The sequence below is a fragment of the Tribolium madens genome, unplaced genomic scaffold (genome assembly GCF_015345945.1).
Source record: "Tribolium madens isolate multiple individuals breed KSU strain unplaced genomic scaffold, Tmad_KSU_1.1 Scaffold_19;HRSCAF=116;Tcas5.2_LG9, whole genome shotgun sequence".
Taxonomy (NCBI): domain Eukaryota; kingdom Metazoa; phylum Arthropoda; class Insecta; order Coleoptera; family Tenebrionidae; genus Tribolium; species Tribolium madens.
In genome coordinates, this window is record NW_025400983.1 from 13,069,689 (window position 1) to 13,097,523 (window position 27,835).

At 33.8% G+C, this 27,835-nt stretch overlaps 1 protein-coding gene across 10 annotated transcripts in view; it reads right to left on the reverse strand.

Annotated features, from left to right (window-relative positions):
- LOC123015952 (RNA-binding protein Musashi homolog Rbp6) overlaps nucleotides 1-27,835 on the reverse strand; it is a 301,201-nt gene that overhangs the window by 86,264 nt on the left and 187,102 nt on the right. For all 10 annotated transcript variants that reach the window (XM_044416064.1, XM_044416060.1, XM_044416061.1 and 7 more), the window contains one exon: nucleotides 17,370-17,411. In XM_044416064.1, coding sequence (XP_044271999.1) covers nucleotides 17,370-17,411 — 42 coding nt within the window. The remainder of the gene's footprint in view (nucleotides 1-17,369; nucleotides 17,412-27,835) is intronic.

The following is a 27,835-nucleotide window of genomic DNA, read 5'->3' on the forward strand; positions in this document are numbered from 1 at the left end:
AAAAAAAATAATTTAGAATAATAAATAAAACAAATTAGTTTTTATCAAATTTCATAAGTTTTGTTTGATAAAAAAGTTTAAATAAATATCCACGTAAAGTCTAGTATAAACTTTTTTGAAAACTTACGAAAGGTGGTCTAATTCCTCATGTGAACTAATTTATTTTAATTAAAATTTTAGTAAATCAAAATAAAAACCTGCTTGTGTAATAGCGCAAGTACGGTTGTCTATTTATGCATACACCTTAACGTTTAAATCAATTTTTATATACAGTGAGCAGCAAAATTATGAAATAATGTTATTTAATAGAGAGTTTTTGCAAATCGTGATAGTACATTATATTATAAGTGATAGAAAAGCATCATTATACGCGAGTGAGAATAGTGACCGACGAGTGCGCTTGCGCACGAGTGGGACACTTCTCACGAGTTTCATAATGGCATTTCGATCACGATGTTTTATCTTACAGGTGCAACTATTTAAAAAATGAAGTTTCATTCAAGTAAAATATTAGAGAGTTTTTGCAAACCGTAAAAAAGATTAACGTAGGTATTACGACAAATGGCCGTTGCTAAGAAATCAAAAAATAAGACGTTTACGTAAACGTCTTTGAATTGACGGAATACACCTTTCGCAGTTGAAAGACGTACACACGACAGTTAAATGACGTTGTCGTTAAGGTTAAAACGCTAAACTTAACGATTTGCAAAAACTCTCTAATAAAACTGAAAATATTTTGTTTTGACAAAAACGCACGATTAGGTCAATTTTCTTTTTTAAAAATGGAGATGGAGCAATTGCAATAACGGGCCAATGCAATAACGTATTAAAGCTGTTATACCTTTATTTCATCAACTTTACCACTTACTGATACTGTTTTACCGACAGACAAATGAGTGAGGTGTCATATCGTGAGTGTCCTTCAAAAGGCATGGTATGTAAATTTATAAGCTAACTTTTCATTGAGATTCATCTGAAGTTTTAAGGTAAGTTTTTGGTTTGTTTTGTAATACTTTGATAACATACGTGTTAGAAAGTTGTTGTATTCATATATTTTTAGTATGTTTGCTACCGTTTATATCCTACATTCGTTATTGCATTTGCCCCTGAATTTTGTTTCCTTGGGGCAAATGTAATATAGGATTATTACATTTATTGTTCATATTCTACCCAGTCCAGAAGTTACAAGACTTGGAATACCAACTCTCGATTTTAAGTTCCGAAACATGATTATTTCTTGGTTGATACACTTAGAAAAATTAGGATAAGTAAAATGTTATTTTTTAAAAACTTTGGTTGTGATTGTCTCATCTCCCTAAAATAAAAACTATTTTTTTTCTTTTTACTTCATTTTTATTTGTATTACCTCAGAATCCAATCTATAGACACTCTGTTACTAAATGCGATATAAATATTGAGACATGGTGCTTCATTTAGGCCCTTATTTTTTTTTTTAAATATTTTTTCCTATTATTAAATACTTAAAATAATGGCCCTCGCATTTGCCCCACTTGACCCTAATATTTAATAGATATTTTGGTGTTGTCATTTCGACAATTAAAAAATCTATTAAAATGAATAAACAAATATGGAGTTTCAATTTAAAAAAATGTCGATGACGTCATTACCTGAAAAACCAAAAAGTATAAAATGTTAAATCAAGTTGAAAATTGTGTATTTTTTTAAAAGAAAATTGACCGGTTCGAGAATTTTTGCTAAAGCAAAATTTTGTTCTAAAATTTTGCCGCTTACTGTATTTTGTAGCATACGACATATTTCTCAAAAAATATACAAAGAAAAACGCAAAAATAGGGTTTCTTTTTAGAAAACGTGCGAACTGAGTAAGGCAACAGTTCACAAATAAAAATTAATTGTCAAATGATTTAAATAAATATTGCCCATTTAACTGTAATTGTGAGTGAGTCAAAAATGAAATATCTAAACATTTGTCGGAAATAAACATTGACTTGAGAGAGCTCAGAGCCAGGGTGAATTTGGAAGGTGCTAATGTAGTCTGCTGGAGCTGAGAGATCCAGTTTGGATTGATTGTTTGTACAGCAAACAACTGTTTCATCAACATACAACTCAGATGGAGCCAAAGTTCAGTGTGATATCTTAGAAACTGTGTCGATTCGTGCATCAAAATATCCTCGAGGTTCGCATGGCATAACCCACTCGACCCTCTTTTCAAAATTTTAACACAACATTCGACTTTCGAGGCGAGATTTTTGATTGTATATTAATTCGTCCCTGTCTGTGCTAGGTAAGGAGAGTCTTCGGCTTTCGTAGAGTACAACGTTAATTAAGTCCAAATCAAATTACCATTTGGATTTCATGCTCATTAAATCGCAGTCTCGGCGCGACTGGCGCACTGACGAGCCTCTACCCTACTCATTATACTTACCCCCTGTCCCTTCTTACACTACCAACTTCGTTCCCTACTGACAAAAACCTTGCAGACCTCTCTCGCATTTGCACCTTGCCCTTCGATGCGACAAATTTCACTCCGGCCTGAACGTTCAATTGGCGATAAATTCGGAGTCGGAAAGGCCTCCGGAATTCATTAAGGGTGTTTAAGGCGTAATAACCCCGAATCGAAGATACGACGAAAGAAATTTTGTTTTTATTTCCTCCAAGACCAAACTTTGCGGCAGTGATATACCCCATAAAACGACCAGTAGATGATCATTTATTAATTATTATTTACCAATTACAAGTACGTTTTGAAATTTCAACATTTAAATACTAGTAATTTTTATAATAATTTAAGTAAAGTAAGATGTATTTGTTTATATATATTTTTTTCTAAATCGTTGGTCTAATTTTACCGTTTTGTGCTTTTACAAAGAAAGCTTTTGTGTGGGAAGCTCTGATCCTTGACCGTAACCTGATACCGTCCTAATTCATAGCAATCTGAAAGCATGTATGTCACGAGAACAAAACTAAAAGTGGAAGTCCTTAATCTAATATTCCAATAAATTTTCCGCTTAGTGTATCCGGTTAGTCCAACCCTAGTACCACATAGCTTAATTGCACATATCAAACAATGTATGCAAATCGTAGGTATGCATTAATCCCCTTGCCGTAATAATAATCAACAGTGGCTATTAAATGTTTCCCTGAACAATCTGCACTCGCTAAAACAATACTAAACTAATTAATGTAGCCGCAAGCCACCCATTATACACCTTAATTCATTACATAAGGCTTATAGAAGCATTCTTATTTAGATAATGGGAAATGTGAACAACGGTTATCGGATTAATAATAATACAAATTTACGAACACGAATATCCGACTCGGATCAATGGAAGAAATTAATTGGAAAGATGTGATTGCTCTCCAACATATGTAGCGCTTCGTAGATTTCGATAAAAATTTAGTCAAGTGTAACGATCTAAATTTTATAACGAGAATCTTACATTTGAACGTTAATTTTAGATATTATTACAAACTAAAGCTTTTATAAACACCTGCAACCTGTAACTGACTTTAAGTTGAAGATTTGACCAAATGCTACTTGCATATAATGAAGAAGTTTAGTTTATTGTTAACATCCAACCTAGAAACTTGCAACATTTGATCAGTGTTGTAATTAATCGTTCCCTCAGGAAAGCCTATAAGTATCATATCCGCACACGCCTTTCGTAATTTGTCTTTGTTTGAAGTTGGGTCACCTACCACTTTGTTTTCATTAAATTTAGAAAATACAACTTATAGAAATTTTTAGAAAATATCGAATTGACTCAGATTCCAACTAGCGTGTGTGCAGTTTGTCTAATTACTGAAAAGCGAGGCCAGAAATTCTGTAAATAATTTAACTTGGTGCTAAGTTATAAGAAACGCTAAATTATAGCAATTAATCAAAACATCAAGACTGCATAAAGTTAAATTAACAGACTTCCCAACAATACGGAGGTTGTTGAAAAGTGCGACCTCTATGTCGTATTAGCAGGATCTTGCGCCGTTTGGCCGTTGTAAAATAGATTTTAGGGTTGTTTTTAATTGGATTCGTCGGATTAATGGTTACACTCCGGTCAGTAAATAAAAGATTTAACAGCGTATTTTCTTGGATAGAGTTTAAGGCCATGAAGCTATTTCGAACATAATCCTCCACATAATTTCTTTAAAACGCAACGGCGGCTAATCTTTAATGCCATCTGTTGAAGTCGAGGCCGTCTCATGCCGTCCCCAGAGCTTCATTTCCAGTAATTCTCGGCGCTATCGGGCACACTTCCCCACGCATCGTTAACATATTATGTGAAGAGCATTTGGAATGAGTCAAATTAACGGCGCACCTAAATATACTAACGGAAACATTCCGTCTTGCAAATACTCGTGTTCTCACAACTCTGACCGAGCTTTTCAAATGCAACGTCTGAATAAAACCGGTAATTGCTGAATTAATATTTGAAAAGCTGCCAACTTGACGGAGGGATGACGCGAATCCACTAGTTGTACGAATATTTTGCAGCGAGTGGAACAAAGACGGAACAACGTTAAGACCCGTGCGCCGGAAATGTAGGTCGAAATGCAAGATTTGACGATGCTAGTGTTTTTTTCCGCCAACTGCAGTCCAACAAGCCGTAATTCTTGCGAAAACTGAGCTCACTAATTAGGACTTCCGCTCTTTAAATTCATGAAGGCGATTAAAGTTTTTAAAGTTCTACCATCACCTTCGACTTTCCAGTAACTAGATGCAAAATGAGTATAAAATATTTATGCTCTATTACGCGCTAGTTGTTCATTATTTACCACTATACCATCCTGTCTTCACTAAAAAATTCCTTAAACTGTTTTGATATTTCCGTTTACAGCGAGACGAGTAAATGAAAGCATCAATGTTTCCCTGTTCTCTTAATATTTTCTTATTCATTGTGTTAACATGTGTAAACCGTTGTAGATATCTGCAGTACAAAAGCGTTATGCCGGAACAATTTCTCCTTTGTAAATCCCCTAAAATAATGTTAATTTTGCTTGAAAAGCGGCTCACGATCATATTTCCCATCTTCCCATTATTTTGCTTCGTATAAATAAAGATGCATCAATCTAGAAAACATGCATAATGAGTATTATGTGGTTTTTCATTATCTCTTCTTTGCAATTTGAGCTCCATACGACCGGAAAGATGTTGCGATATTCGTAATACTGTTTCGCTAAGAGTGTTCGGAAGGTCTCCTCGAAGGTTCTCTCTATTTAGATTTAACTAGAACACGTAATGGGAGGAGTTTGATTCCTGAGCTACATCCCAACCGGAACTTCCGGCCTCTAACGGCATATGTACATACATACGAACGGCCGAACTCCGGTTTTTATTTAAGCAAAAATGGGTAATTACAGTGATAGTGTTATTGTTAGCAGCATATTTAATATATTCCCGTCATTAAATTATTTGTTTGCGTGCGTCATGAACTGCCGTGTAGTGATGTGTTTTAAATGGTCATACATTAACAGTTCTCGATCCTGAGCTTATGTGTTAGATCACAATCGCTGAATTTGATAAATTTTTATTGTACCTATTTATATGGGTCCATTAAAGTAAAATTTTCTTTTTTTTTGATTTGTTTTTGTACGTTGTTATCGACCCACATCCTGAAATGTCAATAGATAGATTTAAAAAATTGCAATCGTAATAACCCACATCTTTTTTCAAATCCGGTGCGTGTGGCGGTTGACTTTGCCATTTTCGTCAGGAATGTCATTAACATAAAATATTATCAGTAGGCTAGAAAACCGACTAAAAAATGTCTTCCGGTTTTTGACGAACTGGTCACTTTTTGCCCCAAAAACAACAAAACGTCCGATGATAAACGACCGCAAACGAAGGAAAAGTCGGAAAAGTTCCTTTTATTAATGTTAAATATTTTTGTTGATCTAATCAATGGTTTGACCTAAAATTGTACAAAATGATATATGATCAAACCAAGTATTATGAAAGTTTCATCCATATTGATTAAAGCAAATGTTGTAAAGACTATACATTATTTTTTACGATGAAAAACATTCCAGTCGTGTGTGTACTTAGCTCCAATATTGGATATACGTAGTGTAAATATTTCTCTTTATTTGTCACTTGACTGCTGGTAAATACGATTTTGTTGATTAGTTTTTAAATTTTCAAAACAGGTTCGTTAACAAAATATGCAACGTCCAGTTGTCCCAATTTGACATACTTATTTTAAAATTAATTGTGTTTGGAGTTCGGCGTTGTGTTTGCGAGTTTCAATAAACTGGAAACGATAATCCTTATTAGATTAGTGGTGAGGGTTCAAAAGACTGGTTAAGAGAGACCAGTAGCGATCGCGTTGATGGGGGATAAAAAATAGGGTAGTTTTTGAAAGAACTATCAAATACTCCTTGAGATAAAAATACAAAAGTAGTGCCGGTTTAAATACAACCTCATTTAAAACCTATTCCCGTAAAAATGTAGATTTCTTACGTGCTAGGAAGAAAGACATGTAAAAATCTGAATTACTTAATAAATTTAATGAATAATAAAATACTATTATAATTGTAACTAATTCTCAAATAATAAACATCAAAGTCAACACTGCAAGTAAATAAATTCGTACACTTAGCACAGCACCTAGTTTTCCAAGACGTAACAGCTGTGAATGCACCACCCACCATTACTCTTCGCAAGTTATTTTGCGACAACTGTAATGTTGGTTGCATCGAAAATTTGATCAGGCTCATTACCTATTCCTCGTGAATCACCCTGTATAAGTCAATTGGTAAATATTTAAAAGTAATCATCGCATTTTATTTAAATTGCAGTTTTCTTCAATTTAAATTAAACTTTCTTTGTTTCAGTAGTGAAACAAAGCAAGTTTTGCTATGTTGATAATTTTTTATAGCAAATAGAGCCCCTCTTATATCCCTTGGCGATAAATTAGAATTTGGAGTATTCGTAGTTAAAATAGATTTTTTTCTTATTTTTTCGGTCATCCTTTCTGCTCGGAATCCACTTTGTCCTAGTTCCGGACTTGTGGTGATACGTACCCGGATAAAATGCGCGTATTTAAAAAGATGAATAGCGCTATTCCGTTGATTCAGTTATCTAGAGGTCTTGTTCGGATCTCGGCGGCCGGCTTTAGAAGACAAAATACTAGCATGCAAAATATATAGAGGAATAGGCCTCGCCCATGGGTCGGAGTCCATTCATTACGAGCAATTTATATTAAAAAAGACCAGTCGTACCCCTTAGCACATGGTCGTTAATAAGGAGAACCTTAATCTAAACGAGAAAATGTCGAATTGGGAAAAGCGCTTCAATCATCCATTGATTTGTTGTTTTGTGCCTCCAATTCTCTGGTAAGGAAGTGGAATATCAGCATTCAGCATCACGAAATATTGATAACCTGATACTCCCGAGACTAACGGAAGCAATATAGCTTGACTGTCACCACCGGCTTCTTTCCATCCCTTTCAAGAGATACAATTCCATTTCCATTTTCATGGTGCTTGCTTGCATCGAACATCACCGACAATATATACTGTTTTATTTTCGAGTGGCTCATCTTCTCTTGTTGTTGATCGTAGATCTAAAGATTTTTAAACTATTTACGAGGACACCAGAATCGACCCCTTACATTTGTGAAAAGTAACTTCACTCAAATGAAAATTACTTTACAAAATAAAGCTAAAAAGTTAAAATTGTAAAGTGATAGCGTAGCTTTTTAAAAGACAACTTCAACAAGTGTGATACTTGGAGGTTTTCCATTAATCTTCATGATGTTTTCAAGGTTTCACCAAAATATATCCAAAAACAACGAAGCGATTATCGCTATGGGCACGATAAAAGCGGTTTTGTATTGAAAGCGGCACAGTTCATTATTTCTCGTTATCTGTACGACGCTTATATTCCCCTAATCCGATTCGAAGGGCCAAGAATATGTAAGAAGCAAATTTCTTAATAAAAAGGTGCCTAATACCACTGCATCGTACAATCTCCTCAAAAGAACCTTGAGTGTTCTTCTCTGTAAAAATATATTGAAGATGTTTCTTACAAGAATCGCGTAACAGAGTCTACACCTTTACTAACACTGCAAAGCTTCCTAACAACAGAATATCTGCCTCACCGCAGTTTATAGCCCTTTATATCTCGCTGTGTTTAAAATAAGAAAACGACAAAAAAAAACAAGCAATTCATTCTCTCTTTACTCCCATTATCTCATGTTAAATTTAGCGTACTTTTGGTGCATTGCCTCTCTTAGATCGCGTTTCAACCATTCTGCATGCAATCGTTTGGTCTTTTGCACTCGGTGGCATTTACCGGAAGTGCATACTTCCCGGACCATTTGACGTAGTCACATCTCTGCTACCAAAGAAAAACGAAAACATGCGATCGGAGTCCGTGTGTTAGCAGTGTCGATATCGACCAAACTCGAGAGAGGAAAGGTAGCTCTTTCTATATTGCGTATAAACATGTAACAATGTAGTCAATAAACGCGATATATCAGCAGTCCTTACGAGCCGCAGCCTGGCGCTGCTGCGAATTACTACCCCTAATAAAACACCGCCTGTTCTGATTACAAAACACAATAAAGAGGGAAACAGCTGGCTGGACGGGGAAGACGGGGAGAGATAGAAGTCGACGGCGACTGGCCCGGACCCAACCCGGAAACATCCACACTATATTCAATTAGAGGTTTTCGGTACATAGTCTTGGTGCAATTTCAAATGCACTGCAACTTGTAATTGATGAATCGGTTGCAAACTTGATAGTAACAGCACTGTTACTCATACAGGTCTCATAATCTCCATTAGCTATAATTGGCTTACAATCAGACCACTGTCTATGTAAAGTTCGAAAACTTTTATACCACTTACGACTAAAAAAAGAAGAAAATAAAATTACAGTGAAAAACTTTGTTACCAAATCTATAGTAATAAAAAGTTGACTATGTAGTTTGATACTGTATATGCGTCTTGAACTTTTGACATCTTGAAATAAAATTTTAGCATAACAGTTTTACTGAGTACAACAACTATTTTCAATATTTGTACAACTGAACACATGCGTAAATTTTGTAGAAATAGCTACTAATACTGTGGTAATAAAGTATAAGCGCTAAAATCTAAACAATGTTAAGTCTGAAACTCCAATGATAATAGTCAAATTACCATTGAAAGAGTAAAATCGCAAATATTTAATGAGATTAAAGTAAAACGCTAAAAGAACGTGAATATTTGTCATTTAAAGTTCGTTTTTTTTTTAGGAAATGCCAAATAACTAGATGTAACTTTGATACCACTAGCAAATTCGTGGTAATTTTAATAAAAATAATTACAGTTCCGGTTTTTAATTTATTTCAATAAAGATATCATTAAATATCAATAAGAAAGCATCTAAGTAAAATTGAAGACAGAAACAGAAAAACGAGAATAAATTCGATACTACTAACAGTTTTTAAAAATTGCCGTGGGAAAACGTGAAAGCAGAATTCAAAAAGAGACCACTGTTAAAATTTTTTACGAAAAAAAAATGGCGATCATACACAATAATCATAAATCAGTAAGAAAGCAATTAAATAATAGAGGTGTCTGGTTGCACTGCTTTAGAGAAAAATGTTGTAAAATGACAATTTTGAAACTGAAGTTAAACAAGAATTTAAAAGCAACATTAATTTCAAGCTCATCTCAGAAAAATGATACAAAATTCAGTACCAATACTTGTAAGCTTGCTTGCACCCACAACAGAATAATTTTATATACAGGGTGTTTCACACAACTTTACGAGGCTTGCGCCTAATGTACGCACCCAAATATACAAAAGTCACAAAACACTAGATACAAAAAATTCACATTTCAATATTTAATTTTTAGAAACCCATGAGAGTAGTTGACAAACCAATCACTGTTTCATTAATAGTCATAAACTTCAGATTTTCAGAAACAATTATCATTTGATCTATTAAGAGACGGCATGAGTATGATTCTAGTTTAACTATCTTAATCACTAACAAACTAATTTTGTTGTAATTTTTGAAAGGGTGAACAAACTAGAAATTTGGCATTATCCAATTTTTCAAAATTTGTAATCGAGTTCGTATCGTATTATTGATCCTTTTTCATTAGAATTTTTGTAGTAACAAATTCATTTATCCATTTTCCTTTATATAATAATAACACGTATGCAATACCGAAATCGCTTGAAAATTGTTCTTTTATTATTATTATTATTTTAGGTGAAATACACTCACCGGCAAAATTGTCGCATCAATTTTGAAATGACATTTTTTATTGATATAACGCTTAAAAAAAATAAATGCATCAAAAATTAATTAATTAACTAATTAACTACAATTACGACTTAAATTTCAACAATTAAACTACAATTTAATGAATGTCAAAAGAAACAAAAAAGCGAATTCCGTGCGGATCAGTTTTTTAGCTTAGATAAGCTTTAGTTACATTCGGAGGCAACCATTAATACCTACTATTGCCTCCTCGAACCTGGAAAAAAGCTCAGTTTTTAATTGTTGTCTCTCGAAAATTAGCGGTGATTTTGATAATTTAACATTTATTCAGTAAACAATGAATTACCAATTGTTTTTGAAAAATCCAAAGTCGACTGAGTTACTTGATAATACGAGTATATCATCAATTTTAGTACTATTTCAGAACCAATTAGTCATTTTAAATATTACAATTTAAGTGATGCGATAGTTATACTGGTCAGTGTATATTGATAACAATTTCTCGCTTAAAAACTAAGTTATGCAGTTAGTGCTAGTAACAGAATTACCAGAAAAGTTTTCAGATAAACTGGATATCAAAATCTCCATAGCAAAAGTGAAATAGTACAAAAACATAAATAATAACTAAAAATTGTCAACAAAATCTCTAATAACAAAACAAAAAAGAGTTCTGGTCGTGGAAATAGGCTGATACTAATTTTCCCACAAAAATTTAGACTTCACTCCATGCTCTTGAAATGTTGAATTACACTGTAATCAATGCGTACTGTCAATGAAATAAATGAAGAAAAAAAGCACTCACTAGTATGAAGTGAACAGCGGACCACACTTGTAGAATTCGTTAATGTCTTTAATGATGCAATTTTAATTGCAATAAAAATGTTTGAAACATTCACCAGCCATGTACGTACCTTGTAATGTGGGAATCGTGCTGTACACGTCCGTAATTAATTCCCACCATCATTTATGGTATATAAGAGGGATTCGTCGCACACTTCATACTTTAGTCATAACGAAGCCCGCCGCAAATGAACCCTAACCTGAAGCTGCGGCTTGAGGAATGACAGGTACTTGTTCACGCACTTGGAATATGTTAGGCTAATTAGGTTTATATGGCGCGACGTCGGATATAATCCAACTTGCATTCCGAGAAATTGCTCCGGTTTCTATGATTATTACATTCATTATTTATAAGATTCGTGCGGGCAGGATGCATATTTCAATCCGGCTAAAGTACTCCAGGATTCGTTTGTTCCAATCCACTTTGCTGCCGTGGTAAATTTTATATAAAGTGGAACAGGTTATCGTGCCGCATCGATCCCTGATTACTATCTGCTCCTGGTGCATTGTCTAATGGGTCGCAGCAGGCGCTGACGGTGGTCTTTCCCTTAACTTATAGCCGTTCCACGTCCGCAAAATGCAAAACAATTGTATAGTTATTGTCGAAATAAACGCTGAGCGGGTAGTCTGGCTCTGTTCCAGAGACGAAGCGAATTACCATCATATTACAGAAACCAACTGAGTGTGTCTTAATGCATAACACACTTCATGAAAATTCCGCTCGGGCTTAATATTTTCACGGAAATGGGCTCTTCTCAAATTGCATTTCGATGTAAGCTCCTCTTCAACGACGAAAAAAATTATCCTCCAACGACGCTCGCAAAACAACATCAACATTGCAAATTAAATTGTTTTCTGATTTGTGATGGCCGTTATGTAAATTCCTTATTGAAAATATATTAAGACGCATTCGCCGTGACATAAAATTCACGCAAAATTCGTATCCCTGGCAAATTCCTCAATGATACACATATATCAAGGGTATTATGACAATACTTCGTAGCCCGCAATTTCGCAGCTTTCTTTTTATACTTCAATAATATCAAACTGAGCTAATATCGTTCTTGCCGAATTACCAAAAAATTTCATTTTTCACTTACGAGGTATTGTCATGCTACTCTGCAACACTGTGAAGCAAACTCTCTACAACACTTCGAAAAAAAGAGAAGAATTGGGTAAAATGTCAACTTGTACCAAAATGTACAAAATTACACAAAACGAAGAAAAAAATGGGTATATAGCTAAAACTCCAAGTAAAAATTAAAAACTCGTGCCGTAATAACGATAGACACTTAAACACACCTAAACGACTCTTTCGGTCCCTAACCTTTCTCCGCAAAATATCAAAAGCGATAATATTCAAACTAAAACTGCACAAACCCATCAGTTGTGGAAAATTCCGTTACCATAAAAAACTCCAAGGACTTAAACCTGAACTTAAATCACGAGAATATTGATTAGCCCTCAAAACCGAACTGGATGAACTTTTCCAACTACTGAACCGCACTAAGCGACTCAGTTTTACTTCATCGTAAGAGTGCAGGCTTCAACTTTAATTAATTTTAAACGAAAAGAAAGTTCCCAAAATAGTGATTGAGGTTGCTACAGCTTGAGCTCGTCTGAAAATCAGAAACGCTTGTCGTTTGAAAACATCGCGAGCCATCACGTCATTATGACTATTATTCAAGACAAAGTCGCGTATTCAATTGTTCTGGAAACAAAGACCGCGATGATCCCAATAACATTAATAAGCATTTTTCTTCTCGATTCATGAATTGGTAACAAAAGCAACACATTCTTTCATTTTTATTTTACAAGATTAAAATTGCCGTCAAACACCCACATTGAATCATTTTTCCATTTGTTTCTGAAAATCGTCACAAATCGAGTGGGCACGCCATAAAATAATAAGTTGGAATGTCTTCTGACATGTAAAGCCGTTATTTTGGAGAAAACGAAGCGGAGAGTCGTTTCAAGGGTGAAAGGATTATGCTAAGTCATATTAAATCATGCCACRAAGGAAACGTGCAGATCGAAGCGGGAGCAGTGGTAAGGCGAAGTCAAAAATTCTCACGAATTGATCAAATTTTTGGCTTCTTAATTCTGTAGTTGAGAGAATGGGAATCGATCTGTGCTACAAACCGACACATTATGATTTTTGATATACAGGGTGAATATAAAGTATGAAACCAAGCCTTTTTTTTAAATCAATTTTCCTCCAGAAAATAATAATTAATATTAATTAAAATAACATAAAAACGTGATCGTATTTTGAGAATGAATGTTTATTTTGTTTTTGAGTTATGGCGATTTTTTTTGTCAAAATGGCAAGTTTAAAAGTAAATATAAAGTAGACTGTGATCTTTAGATTATAACCTTCATCAGAAAAATGGTTTTATAGTGGATTGTCAATCAAAAAAATAAAAATTTTGCAGTAGGTACAACACAACACAAATAACACAAAAATTCGAAAAATTAAATTCTTTATAAAACGTCACATTTTTATAGTACTTTATCATTCATCATTTAGTTTTTCCAAAAAATAAATAGTTTAAGCAAAAAACGTTTGGTTCTATACTTTTATTCACCTGGTACAGTTATTTCATTAATTTTACAGTTAAAAATTTAATATGCTTGTCTTCGAGGTTTGGTTTTCGATTCCGTCTGGCCGGATGGTATTTCTGGTTGTGGCCAGTGAAGGGTTGGTCGAACGGAGTCAGTTCATTTCCGTTCGCTTATTATAAAGCGAAGACGCACGCCAAATTTCAATTAAGGCCGCCGATTAAGTAAGCGCCGCTTATGAACAAAATAACTAAAGTCAGCTCTCACATAAATCTTCTGCCAGAATAACGTTGTGTAGAATATAAGCTCCAGCCATGCTTTAGTGTTGTAAAAGTGGAACGGAATTACGACGGAAACTTCGAGAACGCGATAATTTTATTACAGGTACGGGCTTGTTATACCGGTAAGAAAGTGCTCATTAGAATTAGGCCCCGTCGCTGATATATATTCGGTCGTTTTGTGTGTTGGCATCTACTTGTAGCGTGCAGTTTTATGGGACCCGGGGTAGGCAATTTCGGCTAAAATTCTTATGCGCATATAAAGTTACTAAATCTTCTGCTGCGAGATTTGTGTTCGAATACGCAATTTCGCCGCCCGGACATGTAAACTATTCAACGTGATTTACGTAATTACTGACAACGAGGTGACTTTTTTTGAATTTGCGAGAAATAGTTTGCGGAAGACAATATTCATTCACACCAACTTTTGGGATATTATTTAAAGAAAAGCTCACTAGGTCATCGTCAGCAGCTGTCTAAAAAATACTAGAGTTTAAAAAATTAATTTCACTACTTCCAAGTCTATGTGTAAAAAAATGCTTTAATTGCTTTATCTTCAGAGATGTGCAAAATACATACCTACCAAACAGAGGCAACTACTATGAGACATTTAAAAGATGTCATTCTCAAAGCGATGGCTAATTGAAGTTACCATTGTTACATAAATAAATAATGATGATAAATTTTTAATCACTTCATCCATAAAGATCCAGCAAAGGCTTATTAGTCATTATCATGTATTTATAGAAGATCAATATTTATAGTGCAACGCTGCTAGACACACAACTGCATTGATCCGTCAATTATGATCAATTAGCCGAGAGTAATTATTCAAAACTTCAATTATGTTAAATAATGTGTTAGATAGTTTCTCGTACTTGCTATACTTAAGCGTTTATGGAAAATTTGCCTAACAGTGTCTTGATTTACAGTGAAAAAAATAAATAAAAATTGGCAAAGTAAAGATAATAATACTTATAATTTGGAAAAACATCTTGTATAAAAAGCAGAAAAAAAGCACACTCTTTGACAAGGGTTATACAGTATGAGTATTGAGTTTACAAAAGGAAAAAAAAATGATTTTGTAAAGAAAAAACATCTTGCTGAAACGAGCAATTATTCTGACCCAGTGGAAAAAAAGTTCATTTTTGTCTTGGTTATGGTTTTTTAAGTCATATCACATTGGCGGTTTTGACAACGGTGTCACTTTGAAAAATATGAAAAATAAATAACAAAATGTTTCTGTCAGGTAAGGTAAGATGAGATGTTTTAGGAGTAGTAAATAAATAAATAAACTTTTTTCAAACTAAAGTCCATTATTTTTATTATTTGCTGGTAAGGAAAGTGTGAATCAAGGACACGACATAACCTCCGTCTGTTTTTGACATTCGACAGCTTCGGACATTTTTGTACTAAAGTGAAAGTTTCTCCCTGGCGTAAGGTTTTTATAGGGCTTGAATTACGATTGTTATAAATGTTATGATAATATAGAGAATATAAATATTTGCCTCAAAACAGTTTTCCCATTAAAAATAAAATTACAAATAACCTAGTTGACGGCAAAATACTTTTGATGTACGTCACTAGCTCTACGTTACTTGAATTGCATTTGTTAAAGTGAGATCAATGGCGTGACCGAACTTACACAAATACGTAGCGACGAGACTGTTTACAAATGTTCAGAAGAGATAGCCATAAGTGCGTCTTTCGAATTATTAATTGATCCACACGCAAATAATAAAAAAACGGACTATAGTTAGTAATACAATTTTTATCCTCCACTAAGTTACCTAATCAAGAAACAAAAAAAATAGAAAGAAGATAAAGAAGTATATTTTTGTTGTAAAAATGATAAAAAAACAAATACGACCTTCAACTAAAAAAACCCAATTAAAATTTTGAGACAGAATTATAAACAATCCTTTTCTTTTAAAGATTATCAGTTTTAAAAACATTTTGTAGAATCTTTGTAATTAGAGAAAACATTCAGAAAAGTGGTAGACTAAACTTTTGCGACATTCATGAAGTTTTTTCTTTTTAAGTAGTATAAGACGTTAGTATATTTTTGAAGACATGGAACAAATAAAAAAGCAATCATTTATTGCAATTTCTAATTAATATAAATTGCGTTGAAACAAGTTTGAATTTAAATTTTTTGATGATTGTGCGGATTTGTGTAGGTGTAGGTGTGCTCGTATTGTTTAGTTGTCGGGTCCTGGTCGTATATAAAGCGTCCTTTGCGCGAATACGGAATCCGGAATTAGGTAATATATTGCAGCTGTAGTTTGCAGCACCTCAGAAATCCGGGCTTCCGAAGTTAAGAAGAGCCTTCCAGTAAACAGCCGCTATGCGGGCCACTCTGTTTCATCTGCTTAATGACGTTATTTTGCGCTTAATTGTAATTGTGTTAAATTTGTGAAATTAAACCAGTGCGCTTGGGAACTCCCAGCTTAACTTGTTGACGGTTTTCCATTTTGTTGGGGGAACAAGCTCTCATCCCAGTTGTAATATATCGTAATTAAAAATCTACAAGTCTAATTAATATTGACAAGAGAGGCGCCGGAAGCTGCCGAGTTTTCAAATAATCTAATATTTGGTCTTCCGTGAGCTCAGCAGCGCGACATACAAACGACTTCATAAACGGGCCACGATTAAACGACTTTTATAAATGCTTTCATTACGCTAAGTGGAAAATGGAAAAGCCGGTGCATTTTTGTTCGCTTTTTTCTATGACATCCAGACTACTTCTTTTCAAAACTTTGCATGTACTTACGAGTAATTATAATTGCGTCACTTTGTCGCCTAGACTGACAGTTCCTTATCCTTTTATAAAAGCTAATATATCTCGAATTTTTAATCCGTGTCATATCCGGATTTTTTCTACTTTCTTCCAAGATTAATTATTTTGGGAAATGGAAAATCTGCAACCGCCTAAATTAACTCTGTATTTCGCTTTAATTGGTCGACTCTCGAACCGTAGGATTGTCGTGCCGTCTGCAATGCCCTAGCGTATGAATACTGATGGCTTTGATCAAAATTAGACTAGAAAATAGAGCAAACCCCACGTAGGGTTGCACACACTAGGTACTTATTTATTTATACAACACTGGATTTAATGAAATGTACTCGACTGAATCTAATAAAACTGCTGCACCTACTTATAAAAAGCTAATTAAAATTCTTGCAAACTATGAAAAGCCTATTTTACCTAATTAATAGCTAATTCTCCTTATTTTAAATAGTAACTACTATTTTCAGAAACAACATCCAACAAAATTTCATTCATGCAATTTACATGAAAACATTTCGAAAATAATAATTCGAATATTAATAAAAAATGTAACTGCCGGTTTACAAAACATAAATTGTAATAAAATTTAATATTGCCATTACTTTGTAATTTAATCTTGATAAGCTTCATTTTGATTAGAAATACAGTAAACATAAACCTCAAATAAGAACCAAAAAAGAAAAAAAAAATACTCACCTTTGGATGTGCTCTTCTCGGGAACGCTACTTTGGGGTCAATCTGTAAAGAAAAAAGAAACGATTTATTAGGGAACGGTCATAGAATTAGGCAAATAACAGCTGATATAAAAGTAAATAAAAAGGGGTCTCCTTAATTATTCTGCTTGTTTTACGAGTGGCAATAAACGAATTGCTTGAATTATTCTGTTTCATTTCCTTCCGTCTTCGAGTCTAACGGGCGGCATTATGGGCAATCAAAAGACAGCGTTTCCAGCACTACCACGCAAGACACGCGCTTTCGCCTTTCTGTTTCCATAGCACCACTTTGACATATACGATGTATACGCACAAACTGTCGTTTTAAAAATCCCCTACCCACAAACGGTGGCGGTAATGCGATTCCGGCAGCACTTTTAAGAAACGTTAGTCGATCCCACTTTCCCCGATTTCGGATTCTTTGTATAAAATAAAGTGACTATTTGAGAAGTCCTCATGGTAATATACGGTCCAATCGAGACGTTCAGCACATTGATAATAACAATCTCAGAAAATGGGCGAGAGACACATATGCTTATGCATATATGAAGCGTTATATGGAACCCAGAGACAAATGAAATCGATGAGATTGTTTCCGGATTTCGAATAAATTGTAGAAAAAAGAGAAAAACAAGTTAAAAAAAGAAGTCGGTTAAAAAATGAGCTTTAGGGTATTGTTTCAAGAATAAAAGCGATCAGGGGAACCAAACAACAGGATTAAAATACGTTCGAGACACAAAGAACTGATGCGTGCTGACTTATGGCTAACAAGTTTTTGGAAAATAAGAGCTTTCGTGCAAAAAATATACATAGCATTGTTCCTTGTATAAATAATGGCGAATTGTTTATAATAGATTCTTGCGATAACCTATCCAATAGGAAAAAAAACTCCTACTACTGTAGCAATCAATTTTATAAAATAATTCATTACCTGTCATTACCATTGCTAATAATAATAGCAATCTTCACTAAAATCTTAAATTTGAATAATGATATGCTGAGGGGTAACGGCTTACTGTTAACAAATGTACCTGCTACAGGAAAATTGCGTGTTTTATAAAATATTATGGTGCAGGTCAAGTAATACGCATGCATTTAAATGTGTTAAAATTTAAATTACAATAATTGCCAATTTATTACATTAGCGTATCGCCATGTGAATTTCTAATGAGCAGCTAGGTATAAATTAATAGAATTCAAAATTTGTTTGAATGTAATTGTGCAACCAAACCCGAAATTAAAATATTTAATTTACAATAAAATTCTCAATTTAAAATAAATTCCACCAATCGTATGAACCTTTTGGTCCCAAGATTTAATTAAATGCAAGTTGAATAAACTCCACTTACAAGATTTACTAAATGCAATTACTGAATACAGCAAACTCCAGCTTTTTGTTTAACAAAATACTCTCTTTGTAACTGCAACTTTGCTAATTTAAAACACCATAGAGCCACACAACGACAGAATATGTCCCAGCTGTTTGAGTTCTACAACACTTGTAGTCTTTTATTCATTTAATTTCGTTTTAATTTGTTCACTGCTTTGTTTGTATAAAAAAATATTTAACTCGCTATGTTTAAAATTTTTACACCAAAAATAATTAAACAACAAACGCTCAATTAATGTGATTAAATCAAGAGATCCCAAAATATTTGAAAATATTGTCTCAAATATGCATCAAAATATCATCTGCGCAAGATTAGTTTTTTAATTGAAAATTTCGTGAATATTTCTGTGCGTTTTCGTAACCGGTTGTTGCTCTTGTATCCTTTATTAAACACCATCCCAGTGTAAAAGTGAATTTTAAATGATTCGATGAAAAACGTAGGTGACCCGAGGGGGCGAGATCGTCCCAACGATCGATCAGATTAACGATGTTATATTAATGGTGTTTTCGATGTCCAATCCAATTCGTGAGCGATGTGTTTTTTCGATGGCACGTAAGTCCGTCCGCTCGTCCGGTGGTGGTGACACACGTGCACTTTAGGGTGGTTAACTTCTCCACTTACCCCTATCTCGTTTCAGCCGCCTATCCGGCATGCAAAGCCCAGCAGAACTCTCGCTAAGCTGATTTAAAACCATTCTCTTTGATTAAAGGATTCCACCAGCCACACACGCTATGTTCTGTCGCTGTTTTATTTATTACGAGATATGTTTGCCTTTGAAACTAAAACGTTTCCAGTTAAGGCTTTTAAAAGAAAATTTAAACCTGCCGACGTCCTTTTTTAAACGAATTAAAAACAACATTAAACGTCAATTGGTTTTTCAAAACAAAGACGAATGCTAGTCGAAACATCAAAATTTATTTACATCATGTTTAATCACTTTAATTGAGAATACGGTTTCTTTTACCTTATGAATACATAGCACTTTGTAACCTTTTAATCAGATTATTTTAAACAATTAAAACCGCCGAAAAAAAGTATTGTTCCAACCCGATTTTTCCGAAATACAAAGAGATCTTAAGAAAATAAAATATAATTTATTAATTCTGTTCGCAACAAATAAAGCTGATACTGATAGCACTAATAGTCAACTTGAAAGTAGAGCTACTCAGTTAAAATTCTGATTAAAATCAAGACCAAGTTGGTTAATTAAGTTGGTTCCGGAGAATGCGAAACTTAGTTCGGTTCCGTGTTCACTTTAAAATAGAATAAGTGAAAAGAAAAACTATCACCGTTGTAATTTAAGTTATCGGACTTTTCCACGCGGACGCATCACAAAATTAAAATAATAATAAAATTTTAGAACGAGAAACTAAAGAAAGAACTGTCGCCGTTTCCTTCACTTATCCTGACAGTAAAATAAAAAGATAAAACCGCTCTTTCAAATTTTTATTACTTAAAACGTCATTACGCGCATAATGAGATTTCTTTTGACTCGAACGAATTTATCAAGTTAAACATTGAAACTTTTTAACACAATGAAATCAAATTATAGCTACCGATAATTGCGTCTTGTGTTTTTTCTTCTCTTTTTTCCACAGTTTGAATAATATTAGAAAGAGGTTTACGACGCAATAAACTCGCAGTTTAAGACACGTCCTTATCATTTTGAAACTCACTTCACCGGGCTTTTTATCCGGTTTTTCTTTGTCAAGTAAAAGCTGCATTTCTTTGTGCTAAAATGTATGGTGCATGATTAAAAAGCCGGGCTTTCTTTATAACAGTTTTATTTTTCGACGAACACTTACAGAGAATACATAATTAACGATCAATTTCAGATAAAGCGAACAATGCACCTTTATTTACTCACTAGACGATAACATCTGCAGCAAACCGACTATTTTGAAAAGAAAACCGCACCGAAGAAATAAAACAAAAATAAAATTCGCCAAATGATTTTCCTTCGTCCTGAAAATGAACAAATGTTTTAATAATTCAAAACCATCCGCGAGTCTGTTGCATCTAAATTAACGTTCACCAGCATACTTCCTACGAGTACATCAAATTTAGCCAGCTATTAAAATTGCATTTTAAACATAATATCGTGATTATAACTAAGAAACAATTTGTATCCGACTAAAAATAATTAAAGCAGATATTTTTTAAAAAATATCTTTTCCCCATTAAATAATATTGAGTACGGGGTTCTCATAAATAATTGGGAAATCAAAAAATACTATGTAGGAACAAAACAGGGACAATTATTCGTGTAATGTTCTAAAGATTTTATACAAACAAAATAAAATACACAAAATAAATAACACAACAAAACTTGGGAGTACAGTGATGGACAGTGAATTTCGCCCACCCAATTTCTGTGAATTCACAAAACTTCACTGTAGTCTAAGCTTTATTGTCATAACTGACATTCAAATTTAATCAAATTCCAACATGCCAGCAGTAAGTGTGTTTAATAAAATAAAAATTATCTCTCTGGTTGTACACGAAGGTATGTCTCAAAGACGTCTCTCTATACTTTTGGGCATACCAAGGACTACCATTTCAAAGGACAAAGGTAAAAAGTAGCAAGAAGCATCGAGCATTCTGTCAACACGACAACGTTAATCAAAATACTTAGGTTGGGAAAACCTAAAGACTAATTTACACCTTTAATCTGTCAGGGAAATTGGGTCCACAAAATTCACTGTCTCGTATACCGGGTGTCCGGTCTCAAATTCAAACATAGAAAAATATTGTTGAATGTTGTTGAAAATAACCTCCATTTTGAACCAAGCAATATCCCAGTCTGGTATAAAAAGAGTTTCTTACATTAGGCAATTGTCTTGCGTTAATTAATGCGTATTCGGCAATTATTGCTTCTTTCAAAGAATTAATATCTGGGTGATCGCCTTTTATAAATTTTGCTGCTAAAGTGGCCCCACAGGAAAAAATCGCCTGATGTTAAATCTATAAAACGTTTAGACCCTTTCTTCATTAGAGTAGAGTTTTTTCACGAGTAGATAAACAATCATTATCGTCGTCTATAATATTTCGTTTTATTTTGTACTCACCTACCAGAACTTCTTGAATATAAACAGTAGATAAAAATAACTTTATTTCACAAGACGAAAAAAGACTACTTTATCTACTGGAATTAGTTGATAAAAGCACTCTTTAACATTGGATTCAAAGTAAAAAAACATTTTTATGCATATTTTTGGAATCATTTAACGCGCAATAATTGTATCTTTCGATAAGTACCATTACCTTACTTGTATGTATGTACGTTGCACTGGCAAGCAGGAATCAGCTAAAGTAAAGATTACCATGTTAAATCCATATGTTCAGGTTTGAGACCGGACACCCAGTATATACTCCCTATATAAAAGTCATTTCTGAATAAAGCTCGGTTGGTAGTGGTTGGGATTTCAGTTAAACATTGAAGCTCAACTAACCCAACCCCTATCAACCGACGCCCTTGATTTAAATTTTCGACATTTTATCTTTGAATTTATTTAGATGTATAACTGTAAACCAAATTTTGTAATTTTATCTAAAATGGTTTCTAAAATATTGGACAAAATCCATTAAAACTTGCACCCTATTAGGGAGTGTATCTCCGTTACATAGTATTTTTCCATCCATGTTCATAGAAGACTTTTATAATAAAATTCAATATCGTATCACCTGTATAAATTTGTACCAATAAAAAAGAACATCCTGTAGAATCCAACGCGAAAAATTTTTTGACGGCCAAAAGTTCATGCAATATTGAATGTATGCTAGTCACATGACGATCTTACAATATCATTTCACGCATAGCATCAATGTTTTTTGAAATAACAACTGATTTTGGACGATCTTCACAAAATTCGTGAGTGAGCAAACCAGGGCTACGATTGAATTCGGTATATGCCACCGATGTATACAGGGTACACCAGAACTTGTACCCCAGAGAAAAATGTAAGATATCCATAAAAGTTATGAGAATTTAAATTTTGCACTTTGACTATTTATTTCTGTTAGAAAAATTATTTTCCAAGTTTTTTTTGCTGTAGGCTATCAGAAGAGAAAACAAGAAAGCTGTATCCTAAATTGTAACTCTGTTTAATGTTATTTGTGGCTTTTATTGACAAAATTTTTGTATCTTTACTAAAAAACTGCTTAAGTGGGCTAAGAATTGCGAAAAATTGCAGTTATAAAAATGAAAAAATTTTTATTGACTAGATCAAGTATTTTTTTTGTGTATTTCGATACGCTGAATACAAATCCAAAGTCCGTTTAGCCCGTACACTCTTCAAATTTTGAATAAATTCGGCGTTTATTCGCAATTTATTTTATAGAAGCGTCATTAATTTACTTACAATCAGATGTCAGATTAACTGATCAAGTGACCAAATTGAACAAACCAGTTGCTTAGATTGACAGGTTAATTTTATAAATCGACCCTAAGTTTTATAATGCTTAAATAAAATATTTATAAAAAAAATTAAATTTTTGCAAATACAAATTGTTTTTAATGTGTGCGTTAAACTAAACTAATTTCCTTCGGATACTAGATTCCTACATTTTGTGATTTATCTATAGTCTGTTAAGAATTCATGAAGCTTTATTAAAAATGGCGGAAATAATAATAAATTGGTTTAGTCAATTTACATCAGCGTTGACGTTTTGTGACTTTTCATTGATTCACCGTTGCGGTTCACCGTTAAGACATGCTAGGATGATTTACGTATAGGTGTTAGAGGAAATTGACGACAGCCGAAGAAATCAAGCTGAAAATTGAAACATTTTATGAACCATTCTGCAAACTGTGAATATGTTAATGAAATTTAAATTGAAGTGCAAATTTGACGGCAACAACCAATAAAAATGATACATAAAAATCATTTTCAACTCGACATCGTATCAAAAATTTAATGTGGTTCAATCATAATTGTTAAAAGTTCATCAAAAAGTCAAAATAAAAACCGAACAATTATACAAAGTGGGCTTGTCCAGATAAAATTAATTCAGCATTTAAGTGTAAATTTCGTTTGAAAATATTTTCAAATGTGAAAAGTTGAATTCTCACTGTTGCCCCCAAACCTAATTCAATTAACAAGAGCCTCGAGCAGAATCTTTTCATGTCGTTCATATCCAAGCAAATTTGATACATAAATTGGTGTCTTGTTTCCAAGTACAATAAACGCAGCGTTTTGTTATTCTCTAATGACAACGTCTATGTTACGGTCACTTTGGTCACCTTCCCTAAACGATCTACATGAGCAAAACCGATACTCTACGTGTTTGGTTTTTTTATGCTTCTTGAACGCGAACGCTCTGACGACCAATTTAATTTGGATATCGGATACAGTCTGTGCGCTTACACAGACGTTAAACCTCAGAAAGTGGTTATTGCTGATACTGATAATTGAAATAATATCCTATTTAAATAGAGAGGAAGAATTTAATTTAGACTGTGCGCCATTTTTTAAATTGATACACGGTTCACTCGGTCCGTATACGCGCTCTCGCAATTATTTTATCCAATTACTGCAGTATCGGATGAAATGCTCTCGTATCGAATCATTCTGGATTCAAGAATGGCGTACAAGTCCACTACAAATTCATTCCTACAATTCGCTAATGAGCGTTGCGCGCCACCAAACCCGACGTTCTTATGCTTGCTTTGCCCTCATTAACGACGTTCGTTGTGAGAATAATTTCACTAATTAATTACATCATGTCGATGGATTAACGCCTACAACAATCACTTTATTTTGTAAAAATAAAGTCGTTGAGAATTTGCGTGTATGTGTACATCAAGAGTCAACTAAAAATATAATATAAGAGAAAACAAGAAAGCTGTAACCTATATTGTAACTCTGCTCAATGTTATTTGTGGCTTTTATTGGCAAAATTTTTGTACCTTTACTAAATAATTATGAAATACCGGCTGTCCCAGGCAGGTTTGGATATAGGAAATTAACATGAGAAATTAGATTTTATTTTTTTCCGGCTGCAGGAGTAACAGACATTAAAATCTGATTAATGGAGCTTGTAGTGTTCGAAAAGGGCTATCTTATCGATATTTTTGTCGATTTTTCAATTAACTCCACTTGGGCCCTCGAAAAATCGAAATTTGAAATTTGCCGGGTTAGCGTTACTAAGAAACGAACTATCAAGTCAAATTGTGACAAATTCTGCTTTGACAACAATCACTTGATAACTATCTTAGTACTAGTAACTAGTTTCTTAGTAACGCTAACCCGGCAAATCCAAATTTTGATTTTTTGAGGGTCGTTTTCGCCCAAATGGAGTTAATTGGAGAATCCGATAAGATAGCCCTCTTCAAGCACTACAAGCTCCATCAGTCAGATTTTGATTTTGGTTACTTCTGCAGCCGGAAAAAAATAAACACCAATTTTCCATATTAATTTCCTATATCCATCCTGCCTGGGACACCCGGTATACAAGATCAACAGTAACATTAAAAAGTCATAAAAAAATATGCTCGTGTTTTGAGAATGAAATCTTGTTTTGTTTTCAAGTTATGCGATGTTTTTGTGTCAAAACTAAAAATGTTTTTCGATAAAAATTAAATGAAATGTAGATAGTTGTAATTCTAAGTCTTTGCAAAAAAATATATAAAGAGATGACATTTAAAAATATTTTGCAGAACTAAAAAACAAGACAAAAAACGGAAGATTGCTTGATATTTTTATTTTACTATCGGCGTCAAAAAAAGTAAACACCAATATAAACCAAGTATTCATTTTTGAAAGGTTTTAACTTCTGTAATTAAATCTTTCCTCTCCTGTTGACGTAGAGAACCGTCACCAAATCAGTAGTGTTTCGTGGATTCTGAAATATGTAATATTTGAAAACTAGATTGGTAAGAATCATTCTGAATTTTAAATAAGGCATAGGTGGCACATGTGTGTCACCTAGGTTCAGTTGATTTATTATTTTTGAATGAGTAATATAGTATTGCACGCCAATGAAACACTGATATAAAAAGATCGGTATACAAAATGGAAAAATTGGTGTTTCCATTTTTTTTTGACGTCGATAGTATTTTACCATTTATAAATTCGTTTTTGCAAAAGATAAATAGTTAAAGCAAAAAACGTTTGGTTCCATACTTTTTATTCACCTGGTATGTATAGATCCTCGACAGCCATTTTAATTTATATTTGGCCACACTTAAAATCCCTTCAAACATATCCTGCGCCGTGATTGATTGTAAGTGTCTTTATGAAATGCTATTTTCATTGTGGACTAGGGCCGAAAAACACTACAAAACGAACGGAAAGGCAATTATGCACGAAAGCTTATAATAGGGCAGCAATTTAAAAGCCACAACTTACAAAGTTCCAACAGCAACAAAACAAAGTTGAGGCAAACTTTTGAACAACTAACCGTTGGTGAATGTCTAATAAAGAATTTAATAACGTACTTAAAAAAGAATAAGTCAATGCTGAAACACCACGCGTCAGGATGATTGGTGAATTTATATCGTGGCTTGCCAGTAACATGTTGTATCAAGTTGTAGGTCGATGGTAATCCTGTTGGACCAAAGTGAGTCTGGTCTCGATCGATCGGTAACGCTAATATATGGCCATCGAGCACGGGGCAGAACCGGCCATCATTTGCAGGCGCGCCCGCCACCGAAGATTCATTGCCGCCACCCACTCGGTTACAGTACCACTAGAACACGAGCACCCTCCCAACAACCCTCCGCCAAGAAAATAAAAAAATATATAACAAAATAAGTAATTTCTCATTATTAATAATTTTAAATAACTGTTTTTCTAAGTTGTTTTTTTTTTTTCATAATAGTTCCTAAAGTGACATAAATAAGGTCTAAGCTGCACTTTGGTGTAATTTGCTCAGGTTCGTAAGACGGAGAGAGGCATCAAAGAGAGCTTTTGATAATCTGTCGCTCTTACGGCTCCGAGATTGTAAAGAATACTTTTGATTAACACAACTGGGGCGCGCTTCCTTGTCTCCTTATCTCTGATTCAAATTATTCACATTTCATTTGCGGATTGTTCTGGTTCGTTTTCGAGACTTTGACGGCTTAGTGCACAAAAGGGCTTTGTGTTATGCTCGAAATCTCCTGACTAATTATTACAATAACAAAACGACACGACAGACATCGAAATAGCGTTCAATATAATATACCACCGGAGCATTATGTAAGATGACAGTGTGGTGAAAAATTTCGCGATAAAGGAAGTGTACGAACAAATTTGAAAAAATCTAAGCAGAAGTTTGCATTAACTGACACAGAAGTTGTTAAAGATTTTCTAGTAAATTGTGCATAATACAATATTGCCCAAGGAAAAACAATTTTTAAATAAATTAAGTCGCTTTTATTAGAAAATGAAACAAATGGAAAAAGTCATAGTCTTGTGTTCAAACGTTGGCATTCAAATTCAATTTAGATTAAAATATCATCCACAATAATAAAAAAATAAGTATAATAAACGTTTGGTGCATTAAAAAGCAATCAATCTAAGCCTAAGCTTATTATTGTGTAAAAATGTAACTCTGTGCAAAATGTATCGTAGCGCAATATTCTCCTTCCAGTTGTGTAAAGTTTCAGTAGTGGCGTGTAAGAATTACATTGTACAACACCTGTAGGAAAAGATAAATGAATGCATCTGTTGGTCTATTTGCTCGATTTGTAATGGTATAGTAACGGATGAAACACGCTGGTTCTAAAATTTCGCCTAAAACCCAGAGCAAGCACTAATTCCTCACGACTCCGGCAGCTGTCGCCGTACGTTGTATAACTTCAAAAGCTTAAACTATCAACTTAAATAAAACTCCGCCGAAATGCATCACGTGATGAAACGTTCAAGCTTTTCTCTTTGCGCAAATTGTAATTTCATTCACTACCCACCCACTTCTCCTCGTCGCTTCTCTCTGTTAATTCGTTATTAATATTCCACACTCTGCTTAACGGATTTCAGACTTTCAGATTATAATTAATTCTTGTTTTCAGCCTGCAGATGTAATTTTCCATGCCATTTGGGAGGACGAAGCGACGAGGGTTTGGCGCGGTGAAGAA